Source organism: Siphateles boraxobius, unplaced genomic scaffold, assembly GCF_051911475.1.
Source record: "Siphateles boraxobius isolate OS27281-9 unplaced genomic scaffold, OSU_SipBor_1 18, whole genome shotgun sequence".
Classification (NCBI taxonomy): Eukaryota; Metazoa; Chordata; class Actinopteri; order Cypriniformes; family Leuciscidae; genus Siphateles; species Siphateles boraxobius.
The window spans coordinates 10109859-10134944 of NW_027508788.1; the positions used below are offsets into that span (position 1 = coordinate 10109859).

General features: G+C 39.0%; 1 protein-coding gene across 6 annotated transcripts in view; it reads right to left on the bottom strand.

The window, feature by feature from the left end:
* The window catches only part of nrg2a (neuregulin 2a), a 60670-nt gene that overhangs the window by 27103 nt on the left and 8481 nt on the right, over positions 1–25086 (bottom strand). For all 6 annotated transcript variants that reach the window (XM_077233417.1, XM_077233418.1, XM_077233416.1 and 3 more), the window contains exons 2-4: positions 24458–24623; positions 23149–23267; positions 1400–1517 (exon numbers count right to left, since the gene is read on the bottom strand). In XM_077233417.1, coding sequence (XP_077089532.1) covers positions 1400–1517; positions 23149–23267; positions 24458–24623 — 403 coding nt within the window. The remainder of the gene's footprint in view (positions 1–1399; positions 1518–23148; positions 23268–24457; positions 24624–25086) is intronic.

Genomic DNA, 25086 nt, shown 5'->3' on the forward strand with positions numbered 1-25086 from the left:
CGTCCTGAGCACCCCCGATTGAAAAGCATCTGTGTAAATCGGTGTCCTTTTCCCCTGTGATTGAAATGTAAGCAAACTGACTTATTTACCTTGTGGGAGGCCTCTGGCTCTTGTAAATATTTGTTCTAGCTCTAAACCTGCATGACATGGCATTTCACAATGGTTTGATGCACACCGCTCCAGCACGCTAAACGTGGGCCACCGGAGGGGGACGAGAGGTCTGTGGGTTTTTTTAATTCCCCAAGCACATCACAGTCATATCGCACTCATCAACATCTGCACCAGTGAGTCAACTCGCTGTGCCCCGACACAAGAGGGACACGACCGAAGACAGATGCGATAGATGGAGAGAATGAGAGAGAGTTTAAGAAGAAAAGGATGGGCGACTTGATGGATACCTTTTGGCCATTGCTGGAATAAGGCAAGGGATTCTTACTTCACTTAGTGTGCAGTTCTTAATCTCTCACTTATGAGGGAACATTATGATGAACAGAAAGAAGGAAAATTATAGAAGAACATCATTGAATGTATGGGTGTTTCTTCAATAGAATTATTCCCAGTGGGTTGATTTTGAGTATAAATAACCAATTTTATTAGAGTTTTACTGTATATAGGTTTCAATTGTTTTACCCTTGACTTCAATCTTATAAATGAAAAGCCAACTTAAAATATCCATCAAAAAAGAAAAATACAAAAAAGGAAATCTAAAAAACATTTATTTTGTTTAATATTATTTACATTTATTTGAAGAAAATGTGTCTCTCTGTTGGGGTGTCATCTCCACCACAACCAACAATATCAGCTATGAATGGAATATTTTTTATTATGTATCATTTTAATCTGTAATTTTGTTAAATTGTGTCATTGGATTATGAAAAGAAGTATGGCATTGTTATTTTATATTACATCCAAGAAGTATTATGAGAGGTACACTTATTTTACATTACTTTATTGACTATTTAAGATCCATAAAATGCTAATTCTGAAATTAGCTAGACAAAGTCTGCTATTTTGTAAAAATAAATGCTTTTTGTTTTTTTAATCCACCACAAAATTATCATCTAGTAGCCTACAATAGATAATTTGAGATGTGGTTGAAATTACGTTTGTTTTTAAATAATAAAATAAAAAATTAAATTAAATTAAAAAAAAAAAATAAGAAAAATAAAAAACAATAAAAAAACAAATAATAATAATAATAATACATTTAAATAATAGAAAATCCCTGATGAACAGTGTTTGCTTCGCTTTTATGTCCACAGGACCCAAAGTGCCTACAGTTTAAGAAGAACCCATATAGATTAAGAGCAAATATAATGCATGTGGAGGCGCTTTGATTTGATTTACCAGGAGTATAAATAGATTGACATTAGAGTAAAGGAAATGGAGAGAAACTCACTTGCAGGAAAACTGATTTATACCATGTATGTAGTAACAGTCACCGCCATTCACGCAGTATGCCTTCTCTGTGTCGTTGCATTTTCTGGCGTGGCCCAAAACGGGAGATGTTGTGGTTACTGCAGGAAACAAAGACACAAAACATCTTAAGACATCAACAAGGCATGCCAACCAAAACACAATAGACAGAGCTTTCAGTGAGTGCCTAGTAAACAATAAAGAGAACAACCATGTGGTTGAGCAAGAACCAAAATACATGCATGTCATCTTTTCAGATAGCATTCATTATAAGTTACTGATCATTTATCACACTTCAGTTCATGTCCCATTCCCTACAATAACGGTCATTCACTAGAACAATGACTCTTTGGTTTCCATCGCAAATCTCTCTGTACATCTTTGCTGCTCTGCTTAAGTTCGAGACGTTCTCCAGGCAAAGATAAGTATTTGAGTAAGCGCTGGAACCCCCAGCCCACGCCACCTGCTCCGGCTGATTCACAGGTCTGGAATGGATCCGTAATCCCGCAGTGTTATCGGAGCAACGTTCAGCGTTTTGGGAATATTGCACCTCATGGGTAAGAAAAAATGAGAGGCCTGCAGAAAATTACATTACGGCCAGTTTGACAGCAGTTTGTTTACCTTTAATACCAGTTCAATGGGTGAACATTGGGATGCTAGAACATGTTTATTGAAAATGTAATCAAAAGCAGAAACGTGAAGAGTGACAGGGCAAACTGCTTCCCGCAGCCACATTAGGCACATACCTTCGCCGTTTCTCACCGCTGTTAAACTGAACATGTCTACAAACACTCATGTCATCACCACCCAATTGATGCCTTTTCAAACACGCAATGGCTTTTTGTTTAGCACAGCACGGCATTCAAAGCAAATGTTTTGAAGGAACATGCTTATTTAATCTTGCTAATCACAACGAAAAAGACAAATGTCTCTTTTCCAGCAGTTTTTACGGCATCACTTCACCACATCAAGCCCACTGTTGTTTATGAAATTAAAGAAATATTGTGATTTCCAAACTAATGTTGTTGGATTTACTGGTTAGCGTGGCTCAGTTGGCCCCTGCTGGTAGATAACGTTACCACAACATTTGGGAGCTAAAAAGCATCTCTCTGCATTGACGCCCAGATTTTGCAAGGAACATATTAATATAAAGGGTCAGAAAGGTAAATTCATAAATGCATTTTAATTTAGATTTTAAAACATGTTAATTGAAGAAGAGGTGCAGTCAAATGATTGTATGTAGGTTTGCAGTTTTTTGCAAGCAACATTTTAATATATAGGGTCAAAATAGGTCAATTTATGCCCCCCAAAAATAATATATAATAATTTATGTTAATTTGAAAATTAAAAACATGTTTCATTAAAAAAGAGGTTTTAATCCAATGTATGTAGTTTTGAACTTTTTGCAAGCCACGTATTAATAGAAATGGTAAATGTTTGTTTTTTGCAAGAAACATATTACTATAAAAGTTAAAAAAGGTCCCGTTAGCTCCCAAAAATAATATTATATAAAATACATTTAACTTTAGAAATTCATTACAGAAGACCTGTATCCAAGTCATTGTATGTGAATTGCAGTTTCAAAACAAAAAATAAAGTGTTATGTCACCGACTCATAGAGATATTTATCCACACACTGCATGTGTGGCATTTTAATTAGCACTGAATATTTCCATTACATGTATATTTTATTTCTAAATGCGTTTCATATTCATTTATACACTGAGGGACAAGTTGAGATTATGGTCTGAGGTAAATGACAGCATGTGGTAGCTTCATCAATCTAAAATTGAAAGCAACCAGGCATATTCGTTGAACTCAAGTCTTGTTTCATGTTCGAGACACTCCAACCAAACGTTTATTTCTCTAACAGATTACACAAACATGGACTCATGAACATGTCAGGCAGTATGGTGAATCAACTGGCTAAGCATGAGGGTGGGACCTAACATTATTGGAATGAGTCATGGCTTTACATGTTCTCCTGCATGATTTGAGATGTCCCATTTTGTGCTTCAGTGGAAGTAAGAACATTTGATCGAGAGTTCACATGATCGCAAATTCATTTTTGATTAGTGACCTAGAAGCAGTGAAGAATCTTATACATTTCTTCTTATTTTTTATTATAATGTTTGTTTGTTTGTTTAAAATTGTTCAACATTCCATTTTTTTAGGTTTAAATTAAGATTGTGAATGCCAGATTTACAATTCAGTGTCAGACAGTGTATAAGAGATAATGATTGTTGTATGATGTTCAATAATACATAAGGCAACATTCACAATAATACAGACAGTGCAACGATGTCGATATTTTTTGTAAGATCTGAAAACCCTGAACTAAGGACTGACAATTATTTACACAACATTTAAAGTGCCACTATTATAATTTGACGAATATGCCCTTTCTTGCAGTGTAATACAGCTGTTTGTGAATGTAAACGTTCTGCAAAGTTGTAAAGTGCAAAATAAATAAAGTTATCAATGTTGACATTTGTGCTGTTTTTGTGGATTTTTTTTATTTGAAATATTTTTTTTCTAACAATATTAAAAAGTCTTCACTGTCATTTTTGATCAATTTAATGCATCCTTGCAGAATAAAAGAATTAATTTCTTAACCAAAAAAATGAACTTTTGAACGGTAGTGTAAGATTTCTCAAACTTTATGGATAAAACAAAGGGGTTTCCCCCTTGAATTCAGACATGATTGAAGACTGTCTTGTTCCGAATGAAAAGAAAAGTGTGATAATAAGTCAAAGTCAAAAATTTGAAGGCAATTGTCTTCAGTGTAGCCTGAGGCCTGAGACGAAATAGGTCAGGAATTCAGCACAGAACGAAATGAGCCATCTTGTTCTCCTCTTTCTCTCTGCGAATGAAATAATCCACCGGATTTCCAATAATGAGCAGCTCATCGTAGGACTATGGTAACCCCCCCCCCCCACCCCCCACACACACACACACACACACACACACACACACACACACACACACACACACACACACACACACACACACACACACACACACACACACACACACACACACACACACACACACACACACACACACGGCTGTAGTCAGGCCAAGAAAAGTGAAACGTTAGCAGATGTGGAAATGCACTTTATGCGTATCGGGGCCCATCCTGATATCAAACATGATCTAGAGGTACTAATGTTACCACATCAAATCACATAATTGAAATCAGAGCACACTTGTGGTTTGGATTTGAGGGGTAGAGAGTTTCTGAACTTTTTTGTTGACTTCCATGTTCACGAAACGGCATGTCTAGTCAGGTTGTGTATTTGTGTATAAGTAATAATCACATTGTGTGGCTCTGGAACCCTAGACAGCTTACAGAACATCTTGTGCCAGTTTGTTGAAATAAATACAACAGACAGTGTGGAAAATCAGGGTGTTTTCACCCTCGGTCCCTTTCAGGGATCTAAGCGCAGTTTGTGTGAGTTTTGGCTCATATATGAACACTCAAAGCGGTCTCTGACCCATTAAAAGCTAATGAACCGAGACCATCTTGAGAGGTGTCTGAATATGGTACACTTTCAGCTAATGGTATGGTTTGCTAAAAATGTGCATTGTGAACACAAATCAGACCGGGCTCACTTGATTTTTCTATTCACAAAAGTTTGGTCATCAGATGCCTCCGTACCAATCGGCTGTTCATCATGGCTGCTGCTTCTGGCAGATCTCTATAAAGTATTAGTTCACAACATACAGTTGTTAATTGGAATTTGGAAATTTGGAATTTGGAACCGCTTCCAAACTTTTTAAGAGAGACACGAATGCGTGCCTTGCCAGTTTAAAATTCTGATATACAGTACAGTTTTATGAGCGCACACACCTTAAGCACATGCACAGAAAGCCAGTTGTTACAGAGTGTGTACAAAACTAAATTCTCTTTAGCATCTAAAAAAACACATAAGGCTCACATAAACAGTTGGTTTTGTCTTAAGTGAATGCAAACATCTGGGATAGAAATCGTGTATGTGTATCAGTATATTAGATCCGTGCATTACAGTAGATCTTAAAGTGAAAGCAGCCTAATATGAGAATCAGTAGAATCATCATATGTTTTATTCATACAGTGAAGATTATGCAGTTTTATTTTTTCATTTATTGTTCCATTTCTTACTTGAATACTGCTTTTAGGTATAATGTTCCTGGAAAATTTAAAGCAGTTTATTTCACTTGCATATTTCTTTTGATTGTATATTGTGTCCTATTGTTTTCTTTTTCTAGGCTGATGTTATGTTAAAAAACATGATGCAAGGAAAACAATTAAAAATAAATGTGATTTACAAATGTGGATTGGATGTGTGATATAGTGCAAGAATATGGATTTAGTAGGCCGTATTGCAACAAAATGCATATTTTTGTGCAAAACATAAAAAACTTAGACTTAAGCTCTTTCAACAGCAGTTGTAGCAATGTCGTTTTACAAAATAATAATAATAAAAAATTTTAATAATAGTAATCTTTACAAACAAATATCTTGGTTAGTGAGGCACATACAATGTAAGTGAATGAGATCACATTTTGAAGGCCATAGGGTCAGCCATCAAACACTGACCTGAACTAGATCCAAAACAGCAACAGTATGAACACAAAGAGGTCTGAGACCACATTCCTACTTAAGTGGACCAAAAGGATCTGAGTCCTCTTTCAGGGACAGGGACAGTGTGAACGTAAAGAGAACTGGGTAAAGAGAACTCTTTTTCACTTGGTTCACCTCTTGGTCCACTACAGGAGTCAGAGTTTGGTTATTTTAAAGAGGACTCAAGAAAACACCCTGAGTAACATTTGGTTGTAATCGTCTTGTATAACTTGAGTGAATGTCAGATGTTTACTGAGCAAACAAGTTTATTTACTTGTTTCCATTTACAGTTATTATTTCACATTAACCATTCTCAATTGGTGTCTTTGAGGATGTCTTTGTTTTTATTCATGTAAAATTCATTTACTTTTATTTTTTGCTTTCCAAAATATGCAGTTTCTGCACAACTAGCATCACTAAAGAGAATTGTAACAATATTGAGTGTTTTCAAACCGGTTCCTGAACACATTCGATATTGGTCAGCCAAAGAGATAGTCCCGCCCCCAAACACATCACATTGGTCAGCTTTTTTTTTCTTTTTCTATTTGGATAGGGCCACACATCTGAACACCAAGGCTCCAAGAAAACTCATCTTGCAACATTTTTAAATGTTTATATTTCGAAATGCACTCAGCTGTGTGAGATTCAAGAGGGAGAGTAAAAACAACAGCAATTTACAACCATAATAACACTCTTTTCAACAACATGCATACGGGTTGGCCAGGATCCAGCTGGTTGCTGGGAGGCACACGTTCCCTGCCACCCTGTTCCTCTCCTCCATGCACGCTGAGAGTTTGAGCATATCTCAGTGCCTATTTACCCCACTAGAGGACTAATGGCACAGCATACTCAACAAGACTCAGCCTCCCTGGATGGAAAGATGGAGTGAGAGCAGCCCTCAGAGCCTCATAAAGACCACATCGAGAGGCTCAAACATTCAGATCGGCCTTTAAAACATCTGCACACTCTCCCAGAGCTTTGGGAACGGCCATGTTTGTATCCTTTACAGTCGACTCTGTTTATCCCCTTGAGGGTGAACGGGTGGACGACGAAGCTGGCTATATTAAGACAATATCCACTTTCGACTATTTAACAGGATCGCAAGTGCATGCAAAAATTCTGAAATTGGACAGCTGTATGCTATGCATTTAAATTTTCTTCCTTGTTTTACGCATTACACGAATTTGGACTTTTCAGAACGGAAAGTTTCAAAAGTACTCTCTGACAGTTAGATTAAATAGAAGAATGTTACTAGGGCTGTTCTTCCAAAGCTGCAGGAAGGCTTGCGTGTCAGCAGCCTGTGGGGTAATTCTGCCAATGTCTGTCATGTTTATGCCTCTGGTCTAGTGATACACTTCAAAAATCTCCCTCCATCAGTAATTGAGCTCTGACAGTTACACGCCTGTACAATATTCCATCCTGTTTCTGAGGTTACCATCAGCTGTCTCCTGGAGATCTGGAAAAACTCGCCAAATACCTGCTGAGGCTGCATGTGCTAGGGAGATGAGGTGGAGGGGGGAACGTGTGAAGCAGAGAGTGAGAGAGAATGGGTGGAGATTTGGGGCGAAGGTGGTTTAAGAACATTATTTGGAGAAAACAATCTATTTGAATTGCCATCTCATCACATGCTGCTAGCATAAGACCACAGAACTTTGTTTGCCAATCACTTGAGCTGGATATGTCATGTGACCAATAACGCAAACAGCCATAAGCACTTTATTACATAAATGATTTATATAGTTATTCTATATAAATATTTTTATAGTATATATTATATATAAATTAAAAGTCTTTTCACATATAAAAATACATACATGTATATACGTGTATTAAATGATTTTTCGCTTTTTTTAGGGCCTTCCAATGTAAAATTTTAATAATTCTGAATGACTGTGAATGCAAAAAAAAGAGGAAATAAATTCGCTTTTTTTGTATCAAGATTTTTATACAAACAGATTAAGGTCGTCATCTGTTAGCATGGCATGCTAACTAGCAAATAACTGACAGCTTAGTATAAACCAAATGCACACACTTATCCAGCTATTTAACCTTTTATGAATAAATCTTTTGATTTTGAAAAATAAGTAAAGAGCTGCTGAGTAGAAAACAAGTCAGTTTGCTATTCTCAGTTGCTTCTAAGCTAAACCAGACTTAGGCTAGCCATGTTCACGCCACAGTTCACGCTAAATGATCAACAAAGCATTCCAAGTTAACAAGGTCAGTTTCACTACAGTCCTTGACAATTGCTGTTTATTCAGTCTCACACTCACCCTCTTTTTACATTCAGCTGCAGTGCCAGGTCATTTTCAAAGCCTCGTGTTCACTGGCTAGGCTAGGTTACGTTTCTATAACTGACATGCTAAAGTTCTTAATGGCATGCACTAAGCAACTTTCACTACAACTCCCATGAGAGGTCAATTTCTCCTGCTTGAAAACCCAAGGGTTTGGTCAGCGAGCTTAGCCCTGAGTTTGATTAATCCTTCATGGCCAAGGAACTGAAAAGAGGGCCTGGGTGGGGGCAAAACGGGGCCATCTGGAAGGCTTTATAAACATGTCTATCTTTCTGCACTCTCCAAAGGGTTCTATGAAAGTCGTAAAAATGAAAGGAGAGGTCCCTTTGCTGAGAGTATATTTTTTTTCTCATGGAGACACATTCTCCAAACGAGTAATTCCATAAGTGTAGGGATGTTCGACAGGTGCCCCTTGTATTCATTTGCAGGCTTAACTCTCATGTTCTGTTTGCAGACTCAGAGACTCAGTGGCTTAACAGCTTAAAAAATAAACTTAACAGTGAAATATCAGGTTGATGACTTCCCAAATCTTGTGATTTATGTTTATTAACATAAATTCAACCTGATAGCATTTTTCGGTAGTTCTGTACGAAAAATGTTACAATACTTATTTTGGGGGTCCATTGGGGAATCAAACATTTGATTCTCTACTTTAAATGGATAAATCACATTTCTTAGGTCTATTCCAGACTAAAATGCATGTTTGAGCTGTTTTAACTGAAAGCTATTTGTTCTGACATATCTTAAAATAGGTCACTGACATTATTTTGTCTCAAGATGCACACCAGTAATGTTTTTTCCAGGGCATATTTCTAAAATCTAATTAAATGCCCCAATTAAGTAAGGCCTATACTGTTTTAATCTAAGCACTGTCTGTGAAACCAGGCCTTTGAAGGGAAAATAAGTGGTTAATCCCAAATTACTTTTATTATTTTACACATAAATCACTGAGGTCTCTGGGACCCAAACATAAAACAACCAAATCAACTTAACAGAACATGAGGATTATTTCAGGACTTAAAACAAATAATATCCACTAGCTCCAATTACTTCCACATTTGCTGATACATCCTTTAGTAGTTGGAGAGCCAAAGAAAAAGTTCAAAAGCTCCAGCGAATGACAAATGATGCTTGAGAGATCATGATAGTGAAGCCATGGTCAGCCCCCATGCCAGGAGATGTCTCTTGTTACAGCTGGGAGCAGAATCTCATCACTGCAAAGAGGTCAATTTATACAGCATGCAATCTTAAAAAGCAAGCTTTTGAGTGCTTTCCATTAAGCGAAACCATTATTTGCATCCCTTTTGTTTAAAGGGGTTGCCAAAGCCTTTTAGAGAGGTCTTCTCAATTTCACATTTATATGTGCACCACTGCATTTATTAAAAGCCTCTAAATAAAATCATATGGCCCAGAGCAAGTAAAGAAAAAACAGCTATCACACTATCAGTTTTGTAGCAACAGCTTTGGTGCACTGCAGGGCACGAGAGTTCAGATGTCAGTGGTGTTTAGATTGTGTCGCAGACCGGCGCTGAACTGTGGAACTGATGTCATTTTATCTCTGGGCAAGTATGCATGATTGTGTGCTCAGGGGCAAGTGCAAATAAAGAGCAATAAAATAAAATAACAAACAAATAAATAATTTCCTTCATTATATATTATAATACATTTTTATATAAATGTTTTATATAGTGAACCAATTCCCAATATTTTTTGTATATACATATATATTCTTTAACTTGTATATATTTTCTACACAAGTTAGAGAAATTCCCATATTTTTAATAATAAAATAGTAAGTTTACTTTACAATTTAACCAGCAGATTCATTATGTAAGGCACAGCTACAGTTCCTATTATGGCCCACACAAGCTAACATATAATCCCTATAGGTAACACATAATCTATGTGCTGTTTTACATAATTCTCTTTCAGAGTGTTCCATGTAAAACAAATACATGTGTGCGGTGAATGTAGAATACAGCTGTGGTGTGGGTGCATTCTTCAGTGCTTTAAGGGCCCTGGGTAATCTATTATCTCTTTAAGACCTTTAGTGTGGACTTGAGACTCTTCATGTTTGCATTAACAACGACACACACCAGCAACGAAAGGCAAGCCTGTTAGGAAACAGAGCTTTCCCTGAAGTGTGATTGCTATAGTGATCCTGTATTTGGATGTTTACTTAAGTCTTTGTAAAAAGAGACATTGGACCAGTCAGTGAAAAAAAAAAAACTCCAGTCCTTAAAATAAAACCTCAATATTTACGCCAAAAGACATGCTAAACAAATGACTCTTCCATAACAGCTTCACAAGCATGTGAACAAGCAGGTAAAACATTTACATACATTATTTGCATATACTTAGAAGTTCAAAGGGAGTTTAGCAAAAGCAAGAGACGCGTGTCAACACCTTTCCAGTCACTGGTAAGGCAGGAGACCAAAACTAAAATGCGCTGTACAAATAATCTCTATGACTTGTATCATATAAAAAAAAACTCATAAGAGTAACGCAACCCAACTTCAGAAGACTTAGAGGGTACTTTTTACCCTCAGTCCACCCAAACGGAAACAGAAATAATGAATGCAAGAATAAAAGAAACCTAGAGTGAACTCTTTCTTTTTCATTAACAGGTATTTATTTTTCTCCTCTATTGCATGCTTCCTGCTGCATAGCTGATTTGTCTGGTCTTGTCCTCCACAATCATTTCAGAGACGACTCTGAGAAATCAATCAGCGCTATTGCTCGGGATTGCACAACAGGACGCGAGTGTAAACAAGCAAGAGTCGGGGCACTTACCCAGAGGGGGTGGGGCGCTGCTGGGCGGCGTGAGGGCAAGCGCAAGGGTGCTTGTTGGGCTGGAGGTAGGCTCGGAGGAGGTTGTGCCCGGGGTGAGCGTGGGCAGAGACTCGGGGAACCATCGGAAGGATGAGACGGGACTGCCGTGAGTCCGTGGGGGATCATCTGTGCTGAGCCCCTCCTCCTCATCCTCTCCCCTGAGAAGATCCAGCCAGTCGGGTTCCCTGCTACGACTAGCTCCCTGAATCAATGCCCGGCGGAGCAGCAGCAAACAGGCTCCAAGTCCCAGTAGCAGAAGCAGTAAAGAGGGGACAAGGAGCAGGGCTCTTCCTCCGCATGCTCCCCGGCAGCAGGACCTTGGAGGGCGGCGCGGGGTCGGCTGTGGCGGAGAGAAATGCTCACCTCCAGCCCCTGATACGAGCCCAACGCTCTGCCCCTGACAAAGAGACACCAGAAGGACAGGCAGCGGATAGACAGACACATCTGGGTCCATCGGAGGCTTGTCCAAATCCTGCTCGATCCCTCCCTGCTCGTGCTTCCTCCGCAAGCGCTCATAAGGCTAACGTGTCCTGTACGAAATCTCCATTGCACACACACATACCTTGGGGCCAGTTGTCAGGACTCACACAAGGCCGCCCACACACACTACCGGGCGTGAAATTGCGGCATTGCGGTTCTTGGGGCGAGCTGGCAGACAGAAAGAGATTGCTAGATGTGGGGCTTCAGATCCGGGACGACCCCACCCAGAAACAGCAGCACCAGCCCGACTGCCCCTCTTGCACCAGCTCTGATGGTCACAGCCAGCTGCAGCAAATCCACCCCGCTTGAGCGCACATTCACACACCCACATATATACCAGCATCCGGTCTGATTGGGGAAACAGAGGGGCTCTTCCCACCCAAACACACTTAATGAAGTAATGAATACTGCGGGCAAGACCACCAGCAACATGTGGCATGGGGGAGTGGGAGGGACAGCTGTGGCAGGCGGCTACAAAGGGCAGCACCTTTAAAAGAAGCAAGCAGGAATGGGAAATATATGTATTCCTTATGTGAACAGATAGAAGGCCTCAAACACAGGCATAAAGAATCTGACCCCCGAGTCAAAGGTCACACACGGCACCTAATGGGCAAAGCTTCGTAATCCGAAACACGCTCCCTGACGAATACAAAGCTCCTCTACTGTACACACATACACATGGCCATGAGCACCATTGAGGGGGACACATCTCTCCCAATAATCACATTTGTGGTTGATTATTGTGGGTTTTTCAAAGACCAATTCTTGGACTTTACAACCTTGAATATTTGGTAGCATCCTTGCAGATGAATTTCACACAAAAAAATCTGTCCGGGTCGCATTTCACCCAAAACTCAAAGGTGGAAAAAAACAATTATATTTAAATTATATTACATTGTACTTTAATAAATCACATTAAACTGAAACCTAATTTAGGAATATTAAATAGTTTGCATTCTTTTCATAACTTAAGACATGCCAACACACATCTCCCTATTCATGCGTTAACATGATACAGTTACACTTTATTTATTACAACTTATGTTTCCTTGCCACTGTGATTTTAATTATGCATAATTTACTGTGGGACATGAAACAGGCAAGAAGGACACTGCGAAATAAGGAGTTACCAAAAATGTAATACTGTAGAAATAGCTTTATTATCATAAAAAAATAATATGATAATGCAATTAAAATTTATATATAATGACCACACTGGTGATTTTATGAATTAATTTTTAAACTTTGTAATGTAATGTATTTATTATAGATAACTTGTGATAATGCTGTGATGTCTTAATTCACTTTAAATTCATTTGACATTGCCCACGGTAACTGTTTTAAATTTTTTTTTGTGCATGTGTTTTATTTGTATATTAAAAATGGCAGAGATTATCAATATGTCATTAACCAGCCGTAACATGGAAAAAAAAATAAGCTTACTTTAACAGGCAGAATTGTAAAATCAGTGAATATTTAATAAAAATATTAAAAAACGTTTTTTCTCTCTCGAGGTTTGGATGATGACCGGTACATATTCTTAGACAAGTTTCTCGAGATTCGCTCTCAGGCCCATCCACACTACTGCGTTTTAGTTTAGAAACGGAGAATTAAAACGAATACGATCTCCGTCCACACCAGCGTTTTAGCTGCGTATTAGAACTGATCTCCGTCCACATTAAAAAGACTGAAAACGCGGATCACGTCACCATTCAAACCGATTGACTATTCCTCAGATTTCGCTGAGGTTGATAAGTGCCGATCTGGACATTCAAAAGTTTTCACCCCATTCTTCAGGAACTACAACTTCATTGATAAAATTATCCCACCATGCGCTGGTTCTTCCCGGCTTAACTCAAAACCGACGCTCCATGTACGGTCGATACCGCCGCTGCACACGGGAACTGTCAGATCGCTGGAATAATAGCTTGCCTCCGGCGCATGTAGGCAGTTATTGCATTGTGAAATGCAGAATTTACTTGCACTAACGTAACTGGTAGTCCAGGCTGTTGTGCGTTTTCTTCCATTGTTTGACATCCGATCAGAGAGCCGAGCGTGAGCCTCTGCGTCATCGTTTCTAAAGTCCTCCATTTTGACTAAACGCCCTAAAACGCCCCCGGAGATTCAAAACGCAAAACGGGGTTGGCAGCGTTTCTAAACTTCTCCGTTTTAGATCTTCGTTTTTGACGTTTTAGTGTGGACAGGAGGTGCAAACGTAGCAAAAGGTCTGCGTTTCTAAACTAAAACGTAGTAGTGTGGATGGGGCCTCAGTCCTCATAAAGAAAACTCAGCAGAGCTATTTAGGCTCTTGGCAGTCTTTTGTTTGTTGATGTGTTATGTAAAGCCACCCTATTTGTGCTGAATTAGGGCTGCTGTCACCAGTTGTTCGTGTCGGACTGTAAATACAGTGCGCTTGCCATATGCCTCTCCCTGACTGATGGCCGACACGGCCCGTACCGCTCACCCACACCGATCAATGTCTTCAGTTCCCTTACAGGTACTTGACATCCTAGCAAAGCCACTGCCAAACGTCACAAAAAGATTTCTAGCATCCTTTAAACCCAGTTAATCTTGTCATTTGGGCTTGAGGAGAAAATGAAGAGCCTGTTTTTTGCAACAAAACGAGAAAGAGAGGCTGGGTGGTTATATAGAACGCTGTTTGAGAGGATAAGAAAGAAATGGCAGACCTGAAAAAGACAGGGCAACATGCTTATCCCCAGTTTGATGTTGGCGCTTGGCCAACGTCTGGAGTTAAAATTCTACATTAAAGACAAGTAATAGTTTATATAAGTCAAGTTAAGCAGAAATGGATTGGCTTTCATCACAGAGGCAGGTGTTGTGTGTGTGAAGTTTTGTGAGGAGCTTCACACTGGTGTGTGAGAGCGGGAAAGCGTCTGAGAGAGAGGGATTGCTGCTGGTGGGCCCCAGCATGACTGATGAGTTTGGAACAATCTGCCGCCCAGCTGCGTTTTCCATCAAACACATTCCTCTCACCTCACGCTTTCCCTCTGTCCCACTCGTTCACTCTGCGGCTGTAAGCAGCGCCCCCTAGGGACGTGATTCTTATGCGATGGACAGAAAGACTTGGGCCATTTGTGGCAGGAATATCCTCATACAGCATCTATACTACCACAGCCTGTATTTCACATCATCCCATTTTTTCCTGCAGAAAATGATCTTTGATTCTGACAAGAATGAATATGATCTGATTGCGTGCAATTTAATTTTACTCTATTCTCATTTGGTTTGAATTAGAACCAAAAGGTCAAAATTGAAAATATGATCCATGTGTACAACTGCCGTAGGTAATATGCAAATAAATTCCCAGTTGTGAAGTCTGCTATAGAAGTGTCACGCACAGCCTGAGTAACAGGCATCGTGTGCACACTGAAGCATGCATGAAGACTACACCAAGCCCTCCTTAAAAGGGTCCAGCAGTCGGCATAGAGGAGATCTAAGGAAGGAATCACCTCGACTCATTTCTAGCCTGGAGTTCTGGAATAACAGAGAATCCAATTTCAAAATATGTGATTTTGAAATCCTAAAGCATGCACTTAGCAGATGTTTAGGGTTTCGTAGATTCAACAAGAGCCTGATATAAATGCAATATAATGACCAAACTGATCTTAAAACTTCCCTTACACATGAAAGTGAACAAAAGTCAAATTGTCCCCTATTTACTTAATACACATTAAAGGGAATACTGTACATGACTAGACATTAGCCGATATTGCCTCAATGCAATACATTATAATTATTATTAATGCACAGGTGTCCGATAACCGATATGCAGAACTTATTTTAAATTATTTGATTTCTGTTTTTTGACAAAATAATGACTACATGATCCTTTAATAATAATAATAATAGTAATAATAAATGTTTTCATTGTTTTAGTCTTGGGATCATGTAAATAATAATAATAAAAATTAATAATGAATGCATTATATATGAATAATATATAGCATTAATGACATAATAACAATACAATTCATTTTTTTTTATTGTAACACTTGTTGCAAGTTTAGAAGCAGTACTGCCAAAATAGTAAGTTCATTACTATAACTTGTTAGTACCAGTATTATTAGTGAGTTATATAAAAATAATATATAACAATATTATTATTATTGTAACACTTGTTGCAATGTTACACATTTTACAAGCAGTACCACCAAAATTCCAAAATAAGGTCATTACTATAACTTTAATATAAGTATTATTAATGAGTTAAATAAAAATAATATCTAACAATATTATTATTAATAATAATACTATTGTAACGCAATTTTTACAAGCACTACCACCAAAATTTCATATTAAGTCATATTAAGTAACTAATTATAAATAAATTATATTCTGCAAAGGAAATGAAGAGGTTGAGCTTATGAACATTAGTCTACAAGCTATTCTTTAATATGGAATGAGATAACAATGGAGGGTTGAGCATGTTTTGGTCAGAAGTACATGTGTAACACTTATACTGTTGTCTGCATGGGCTGATTGTTTGTCCATTAAGTATTCATCCATAGGAGAGGAGCGTGTAACCTTCTGACCTCTTCATGTCCCGCTTGACCCGCCCAGTGACCTGTGACACCACAATGCTTTGATAAACCAGAGTCACCTTCAGCACAGACGCATACACAAACACACAGGAGCAGCAGGCAGTGGAGGGTGACAGTGCTGTGGTGTTGAACTGAGAGACAGCTATCATGGCTCTGCTGTGCAGACAGAAGCAGCAGTGTTACGGAGGCAACCCCGGGGGTGGGCTCTAAAATAGTCTGTTGTTTGTCTTCATTAATTATAGTCCCAAGGTCACAGGGTCTCTGGACACCCTCAGTTCACCTCCCCTGAACGGCATTAAACTTCAGCCCAGATCAGCTATAATTAATGAGTCCAATTACTCAGCTCACTTATCTTGTTAAACGTCCTGCTGGAAGAGCCAAAATATGCATGTGTGTGTTTACTTGAGTTGTTTAAAAGGGAAAATGAAAAACAGCCTTTATGAAAAGAGAGATTAATTTCCTGTGTCATACCAATAGTGCAGCAGTGAAAAAAAAAACGCCTGGGAGTCCTGCGATCTGATTGGCTGATGAAGTGAGAGACAGCACACGATTGGCCGAGTGCCTGGACAGAGCCAGTGATCCACAACTGCATTATAAAATTGGTTTGTAAAAGCTGCCTCTGCAAAGCATCTGGCTCTCCTCTTAATTGCTCTGTTTTTTGCTCTCCCTCCATCTTTTTTATTCCTTTGCTCTCGGTTTCCACCTCTTTTCTTTCCCTTACAGCCCCTCCCCAACCCAATGCTTATTTTCCCTAAATAGACCTCTCCATCTCTCATTCCTCTTCATAGGCAGATTCACAGATAGCGCTGTTGCGCACAGCTGCTGCAGGCCGGCAAACGGAGTAGCCTTTCTCAACAGTAGCCACTCTACCGATGACCTCAGGAAGAAATCTATCTCGTCAGCAACTGGAATAAATGAAAAACTTGTGTCCTCCTCAACAGAGTATCATACAAACAGTGCAAGCACTCCGCATAATCTGCATCATAAAAGATGCCAGACCCGAGCTCTCCATTTTGTCACAAATATTCTGCATTGCAACGTGATGCAAAAATTTGAATAAAATACGAATACAAAATTTGCCACTGATTGCCTGCTTCTGCCAAGCATTAATTGTGACTTTTAGATATTGGGCTCTATCATACACCCGGCGCAATGCAGTGCCAGGCGCGACACAATTGTTTTTTGCTAGTTTCAGCCTGACGCAGTTATCATTTTCACGTCCTGCGCCACATTGTTTAAATAGCAAATGCATTTGCGCCCATTTGTGCGCCCATGGTCTGATAACGAGGAGAGTTCGGGCGCATTATTGGCGCGTTGCTATTTTGAGGCAACTGAAATAGACTGTATATTGTATACTGTAAAAAATTTTTTTTGTTATTTAACTGAAGTTAGTAATGTGCGCCTATAGGCGGGTCCACAACTTGCGTACACTCTGCTTATTGCACACACAGGGACACTCACAAACATCCCAAATATTAAAAATAAAAGGATTCAAATGTAAAAGATTAATATTGTGTAAAGATATGGTGGAATATGGCTTGTCCCGTAGATAGCCTGCTTGCACGCTTTTACCTCGTGCACGAGCAGATCCGTTTGCTCTCTGGAGACGCGTTCAGTCTTTCCACTTGCCAATTTCACCATGTAAATAGCGAATCCGCCATGGGAATGGGAATGGGAAATTACATTCTGATTGGTTTTTTGCCCTTTACGCATAAAACACACCCGTTACTCATTAATAGAATAAAACAACCCTTAAGACCATGCGCTGGGTGCACCGACCATTTTTCCCATTGTTAAACTAGCAAAAGTGCGCTTGCGCCGTGTGCTTAGACCCTGTGCTTAGAACGTTAAAATAGGGCCTATTAAAGGTATTGTAGGTAGAAATCCCCAAAATACTTTTTTCCAAATTTGTTTAAACTGTCTTTATATATCAGTGTATAATTAAAATGTAAGTACTCTGGAAAAGAAATTATAAAAATCAAGTTTCTGTAGTTCTCTCAGGACTGTAATAAACACAGCTCTTTATTCCATTCGGGACGAAAGAAATGATTGGCTGGGGCGACTGTCACTCTCCCTCGCTACCATGGATACCACCTCTCCTGATACTGGAGCAGCCCAAATGCGCGCACCCGTTTGAAGAGGCACGGAAGCTAGTAATAACAATTATGGCAGAGAAAGAAGAGTCAAAACTCTCAGTAACGTTACCTGCATATAGAGGCAGCGAAGTCAAACAAGTTAAAAAAAGGAAGACAGTATTTGAAAAGGCTATGAACAAAAAGTCTTTGGATAAATAAAGAAATCATACGAGAGTCAATATCGGCGTGGCTTTCCAGCGGTGGAGACAACTGATTGATCTCAAGGGGCTGAAAAGTGACTCCATGATGGCTTTATTTCTGCTGGACAGGTAATCTTGCTGTTTTCATTTTGATGGCATTTATTATGAAGCATGTATCACTAGCACACGTAGCTACCTAATATAGCTACCTAACGTTATGTAGCATAACAAACGGTACTGGCTTAGCTATGACAGTGTAACTTTGGTGTCGACTGGTATAACGTTACTGTTAGTGAGCCAGGGTTGAGACGATACATAAGCAATAGGCCTATCTGCAGTTGAAAGCTGTTTTGTTTAATTTCGCCAAATCTAACTTTAGGTTAAAAAGTTTAGGGGATCTATTTTTATACCTAGCTTTACCCTCTGCCTAAACTTTGTTCCTATTTTCAACTTGAACTCTACCTGCTCCGTTTGTTCACGTTTGGTTTGTTGTTATATGCTATACATATGTTTACCTATAATGTCTTTATGTTGTATCTGTATGTGCTATACAATGTTGTGTGTGTGTTATATTATCTTGGGTCTGCAATGCAGTTGTGAGAAGGTGTTTGAGTGTATGTTACTCAGTTTATCTGTAAACAATCTTATGTTATGAATCTTACAAATTCACCTTCATCACAGTGTAACTGATAGTAACGGCAAACGTGTATCAATGAAGCTATTTATAGCTTTGCCTTATATTGAGTTTGATTCCGTTACGAGCTAGTAAAATATTTTAAACTTTACCAGTATCGATATGCAAGCTTGATAGTGAGTACTAACAGCCATGTTAATTATTTATATTCATACTGATAAAGTTAGTTATTTTATTACTTGTGATTCTGACATGATGTCACTACATCTGGTAAAGCTGGTAAACGCGTCCGACTCTTCTAGCTGAGCGAACGGCTCTTGTGAATCGACTGTGAGACTATTGTGAGGATTCCTTTATTAACATTAGATAACTTCATTAGTTAACATGAACTAACAATTAAAAATACTTTTCAACATTTACTAATGCATAATCAAAGTCAAAAGTTCTCTCTGTTAATATTGTTTAATGGACCTTAGCTGACATTAACTAACAATGAACAGTTGTATTTATATTAAAGTCCCCCTGGAGTCAATAATTTTATCATTTAAAAATCATCTTTGATCACCATAATTGCATATTGATTTTTTTTTTTAAATAGCTTCTTTGTAACTACACCCCTGCCTCATTTATCATACGTGGTTCTATGAATATGCAAATTAGCCCTGCCTCCACTCACTCACACCAGCTCAGAAATTAACTTGTTGACGATCACACGTTGACTTGATTGGTTACAAGGTAGTTTGTGACGTCAGAAACACCAGCGATTTCAAACCACGATTTTGAGAATGTCTTTGGTTCACTGCAGTCTTAAAAACACTCAGCAATGGTGTTGACTTATGAATTTGCACATAGACATATAAAAAACATTAAAAGCTTGATTTTCACCACAAGGTGACTAACTAATGTTAACAAAAAATGTATAATACTGTAAAGCTGCAGTCACACTGCCAGCGACATAGCGATATGATGCCATTCAATTCAATTCAATAGAGAGTTGTCGATTTGCGGCGACCCAAGCAACAGCGATGTAGGAGTATCCAGCGACAAGATATGTTGAACTTTATGCAAATGAAGAGCGACTTTGAGGAGTGACAACCAATAGGAGTGAAGTAAGTGGAGCACACGTGATCCATCAACTACATCCTGCAGTGGAGTGTCGAGGCAAGAGAAGTTCATTTTCGCAGTCAACAACTTTCTTAGGGTGAATTCAGGTTGATTGGGACACATTTTGCCATTGGGATGACAGGGAAAAAGTGTCCCAATCATCCTGAATTTACCTGATACGCGTCTGTGTACATACGGTGGTATTCGCCATGTTGACTCCAAGCCAAGATAGACCGGCACTTGTGCGTTTTCAATGCAGATAAATAGCCGCATGCAAAGAGCACTCGCTGTTTCTTGTTCATCTTTAATATTAAGCATTTATGTACTGATTCCATTTATATGTAGTCTTTTCCCTCAAAATTGTTTGTTTTTAGTGGCAAGAAAACTAATTCAGTGGACAAAGTTGCTGGTAGTGTGAGTGCAGCTTAACAAATATACTGTCATTGTAAGTTGTTAAAGGTATAGTAAGTGATTTTTGAAAAACACTGTTGAAAAGTGGATCGGACTGAGCACCAAAACACACTTGTAGCCAATCAGCTGTAAGGGTTAACCCCATATACTCATGATGGGGGAGGAGAGAGAGCTCCATGCACAAGACAGACATTAGCAGAAAGACTATAGAATGAGAGAGATGGCAGATAATATACAAAAGAGGAAAAGGCCAGGGAAATATAACTTTAAAAAGAAGGGTTAAAATCAGGCAAGAGGTAGGACCTACATTAATATCGGAGAAGCTTTCCAGCGCTGGAGAGACCTTAAAGCTGCAGTCGGCAAGTCTGGCAGATTGAGGGGACTTAGCCAAAACTCTCATACTCTCAACCCTCATGCTTTTGCTTAAATGTATACTTGTGTGTCATCTTCGCTTGTTTGCTTTATTTGCATTCTTATTGTTATTATAAGCCTGGGACGTTTAAACCTCCTCCACCGCCTGTTTCAAGCATTGGCTCCCAAAGTATGTCCGAAAAGTGAGATAACATTCCTAATATATATTTTTTTCTTTTGGTTCCCCTATTAGTGCTCGCTACAACCCATTAATCTTGTCACATTTTTAATATGTTAGTTATGGACTATCCAGTTATGTATGGAGCGGTAAGTAATGAGTAGAGGAGCTAAATAACAATTAGACATTCAACCAGAACCATCACAGAAACACATATTGCTTTCACTTACTGATGACATCACACCCTCGGACGACAGGCAAATCCGCAGATTCTGCCATAGTCTTTGCCTGTGTTGCGTAGCGTGTATGTGAATGTGGGGGCGGGGGCGGAGGCATCATGATAGAGGTGTGATCCTGCCGTGTTTGTCTTGGTGATTTCAAATATCAACAGTTAACAGAAATAGCTTACTGCACCTTTAATGCATTACCTAACCTTAACTAATGCGACCTTCCTGTAAAGCGTTACCAATAATTGTTACATTAAACCTGGCGAGTGTAACTTTGTTTCTTGCAATCACAACTTTGTATCTCATAATGTGGCTTCATGTCTCACCATTCAGCGTTATATCTCACTATCACAATTTTTGCCTCACAATTGTGACTTTGTTTCTCATAAATGCAACTTCACATCTTGCAACTTTCTTTCTCGTAAATGTGACATTATATCTTGTTTATTACTAGAATTATCTTTTTTTATTGTTTACTCTGTGTTTCAAAAAAAAGTGTTTCATGGAGTGGATATGCATCTACCAACAATTAAATGTAGTTTTAACGTTTGTATTAAAAGGATCAGTTGACCATGAGTTTAACTTGTGACCTCTTGCACTTAAGGCAAGGAATATTCCTTACATTAGCTCCTGCTCAGGTGGAGCACGACCTCCCCTGAGACAGAAATCCTAGAATCGCCCTTTTCTGCACCGTCAGAATCTAGGAGGCTGGGAAAACAGTGTATCGTACAATTAGGTTCAGGTATTTCCTAAGCTGCTAGATTTATGTTTCTCCCCTGGGCACTTGAGCGCTTCACTGGTGGTGGCCTCATTCAGGTTGTTGATCCATGTTGCACTCTTTTTTATCTTCACTTTTTGAGGACTGTCTTGGAGGCAGGCCCCTCCCCGAGCCTGGGGCCACACCACCTCCGATGGGCTTGGTCTTGCCTCCACCTTCCTCGTATCCGCGTGTGTGTGTGTGTGTGTGTGTGTGTGTGTGTGTGTGTGTGTGTGTGTGTGTGTGTGTGTGTGTGTGTGTGTGTGTGTGTGTGTGTGTGTGTGTGTGTGTGTGTGTGTGTGTGTGTGTGTGTGCGTGCGCAAGTTGGCTGCCGTGACACTGTGAGACTTGTTCTGGGGTGCCTGACATGCCGACAAACAATCAGAGTGAAACATACACAAACACATGTATGCACGCACCTCTCCCAACCCTGCTGTAAACTTCCACACGCAACTTCAAAATGTTTGAGTCATTCCTGCTGCAAAATTCAGTTTTTGGAACATGATCTTGACCACCTTAGGATAGTATCTGGGTTTTAGCAAGTCTCTAGGCTAGTAGACCATCGTGGATCAGCAAAAAACCCGACATCAGTTGTTCATACATTCAGTTAAGTTGGTCGATCTGGTTTTGAGAACACTGTGGGTGCTCGACCAGCTAAAAAACATTTCAGGCCAGCTAGAAACTAGTTACCATGTTCCAAAACCCAGATACCAACTTAAACTAGATTTTCTATCAGGGGTGAGATACCAGGAGTAATCTCAGCTTGGAAGCAGCCAACTATGCACTTACAGATATGCGCAAAAGCCTGACGTAAACATACAAACACACCTTCTTTTTTTGAGGATTCTGTCCATGTTGTGATCTTCACGTACACGTCTTCATCTCTCATCAGGACACATTGTCAGCAATATATATTTAGTATTCACCAAAAATGATCGCAGCCCATCAGCAAAGACACACTCTTGTCTTCTTCTCTGTTGTACAACATGCTGATCCACTACTTAAAACAAAAGTTTGTACTCACTGCTTTGTACGTGCACTGTACTGGTGCCGTTTTCCTTCCCCAGAGTATTCTCTGCCACACATGTGTAATTCCCAGAATCCTCCAGCTTTGCACTGCCGATCAGAACTTTGGAGTTTTTCCTTCAAGAAGAAGACACACAGGAAAGAGTCAAGGATTCCACTATACAGTTCATATGGAAGAGGGAGAAACTCTCCGAAAAAAAAACTCAGTATAAATTAAGTCCTATAAACAGAGATAGAAGAGAGCCATATGACACTCTGAGAATCCCAGTCTTCTGGTTTGTTATAAGGGAGCTTCACATTGTTGTAGCACAGCCACGGGTGGTTTTTTTTTTGAAACATGGGCAATGAATCAATGAAGTTAAACACAAATCTCCTTTACCCATTAATCATTTATTTATGATGTCTGTTCTGTAGATCATTTCAAGCCAATCACATACAGTGCCTAGATCTCTCCGAAACCACTTAGTCACTTTCATGTCATTCCAAACCTTTATATTTTTTATTGAAACCAAAAGGTAGGTATTTAAGAATCTTCGCACAACTCTATCATATTCATTTTATATAACGGAGGATCATAAATGTGTACTCCATATTAATTGTGTGATATTATCCATGTCTTTAGAAGTTATACAAAAGCATTGCGTGAGGGACAGACAAACATTAAAGTCACTAATCACTAAAAATATTGTGTTCTCGAATGCAGCGTTGAAGCTTTGATGGATGTTACTTTTCAAAGATTACCTCAGTCACTATAAAGATTTTTTTTATTACAAATTTGAAAAATGTCTACTTTTTTGTTAAATAAATTATATGTATTATTAGTTTTATTTTTTTATCATTATGATTTCTTTTTTTTGTGTGTGTGTGAATTGTTTTGTGCCATTATATCATTTAGGAATGACATTAGCTTAAGTAATTAAATAATAATAAAGAAAGAATTCCCTGCTGGGGAAAAAAAACAGTCTTCCAGGTTTTAGAGAGGTTTTGAATCCTCATGTTGGGAGACTAGCTTGCCCATAAGATGAGACACGACCAACTTAAACTAGCTAAGATCATTTTAAACTAATAATGTTGTTTTCAGCAGAGTTTTCATTTCTTGTGAACCATTTATTTAATTGTGATATTAACAATATAATAGACATAGAAACACTTTAATTGCAAGAGCACAGGCAGTCTCTAGTACACTGCCCAAATTAAGCTCTTGTCTCATCATGAAAAGGTCACAATCCAGTCTGAGAACTTCTGATATACGTCTAGAACTGGAGGTTGGCTTCTGCTGGTGTGGGCTAGTGGACATGCTGACTCACTTGCCGTTCCTTATTCTGATCTCTTTGCTCTTCTTCAGTTCAGCGCCATCTTTGTACCACTTATACTCCGGGGTGGGGTTTCCAGAGGCCTCACACTTCACACTCAGCCTGCTTCCTTCGTCCACCAACACAGGATTCGTCATATTCTTCAGTGTGGGAGCAGCAGCTGAACAATAGAAAGAAAGAATATTGTGTTACAGTACTTTCTTATTTATAAAACCAATGGGGTTGATGCAGTGACGGATCAGAAAAGAAAGGGAGGGACGCAGAGAGAGAAAAATCCAGAAAAGTCTCTTCGCTGGCCAGATGATGTCACCAGAGACACTGGCAGTGTGAGGCAGTCCAGCGCTGAGCTCTCTCGGCTCTCAGGGATCAATGCAGCACAATTACAACACTCACACTCGCATTTCGAGCTGCTCTTCGCTTTCATAAACTTGACAACACATGTGAACATGCTAAAACAACAACAATGTGATTCAAGTTTTGGTGAGTAGCTAACTATGTTAGTGACACTAGTAACTAAACTTTAATTTATATGTTTTCAACTCAGTTACATAAAAATAGTGTGTATTCTAGTTTATAGCTGTTTATTAGTTTGATCATGCATTGTTTTGTGCCAAAACATTGCT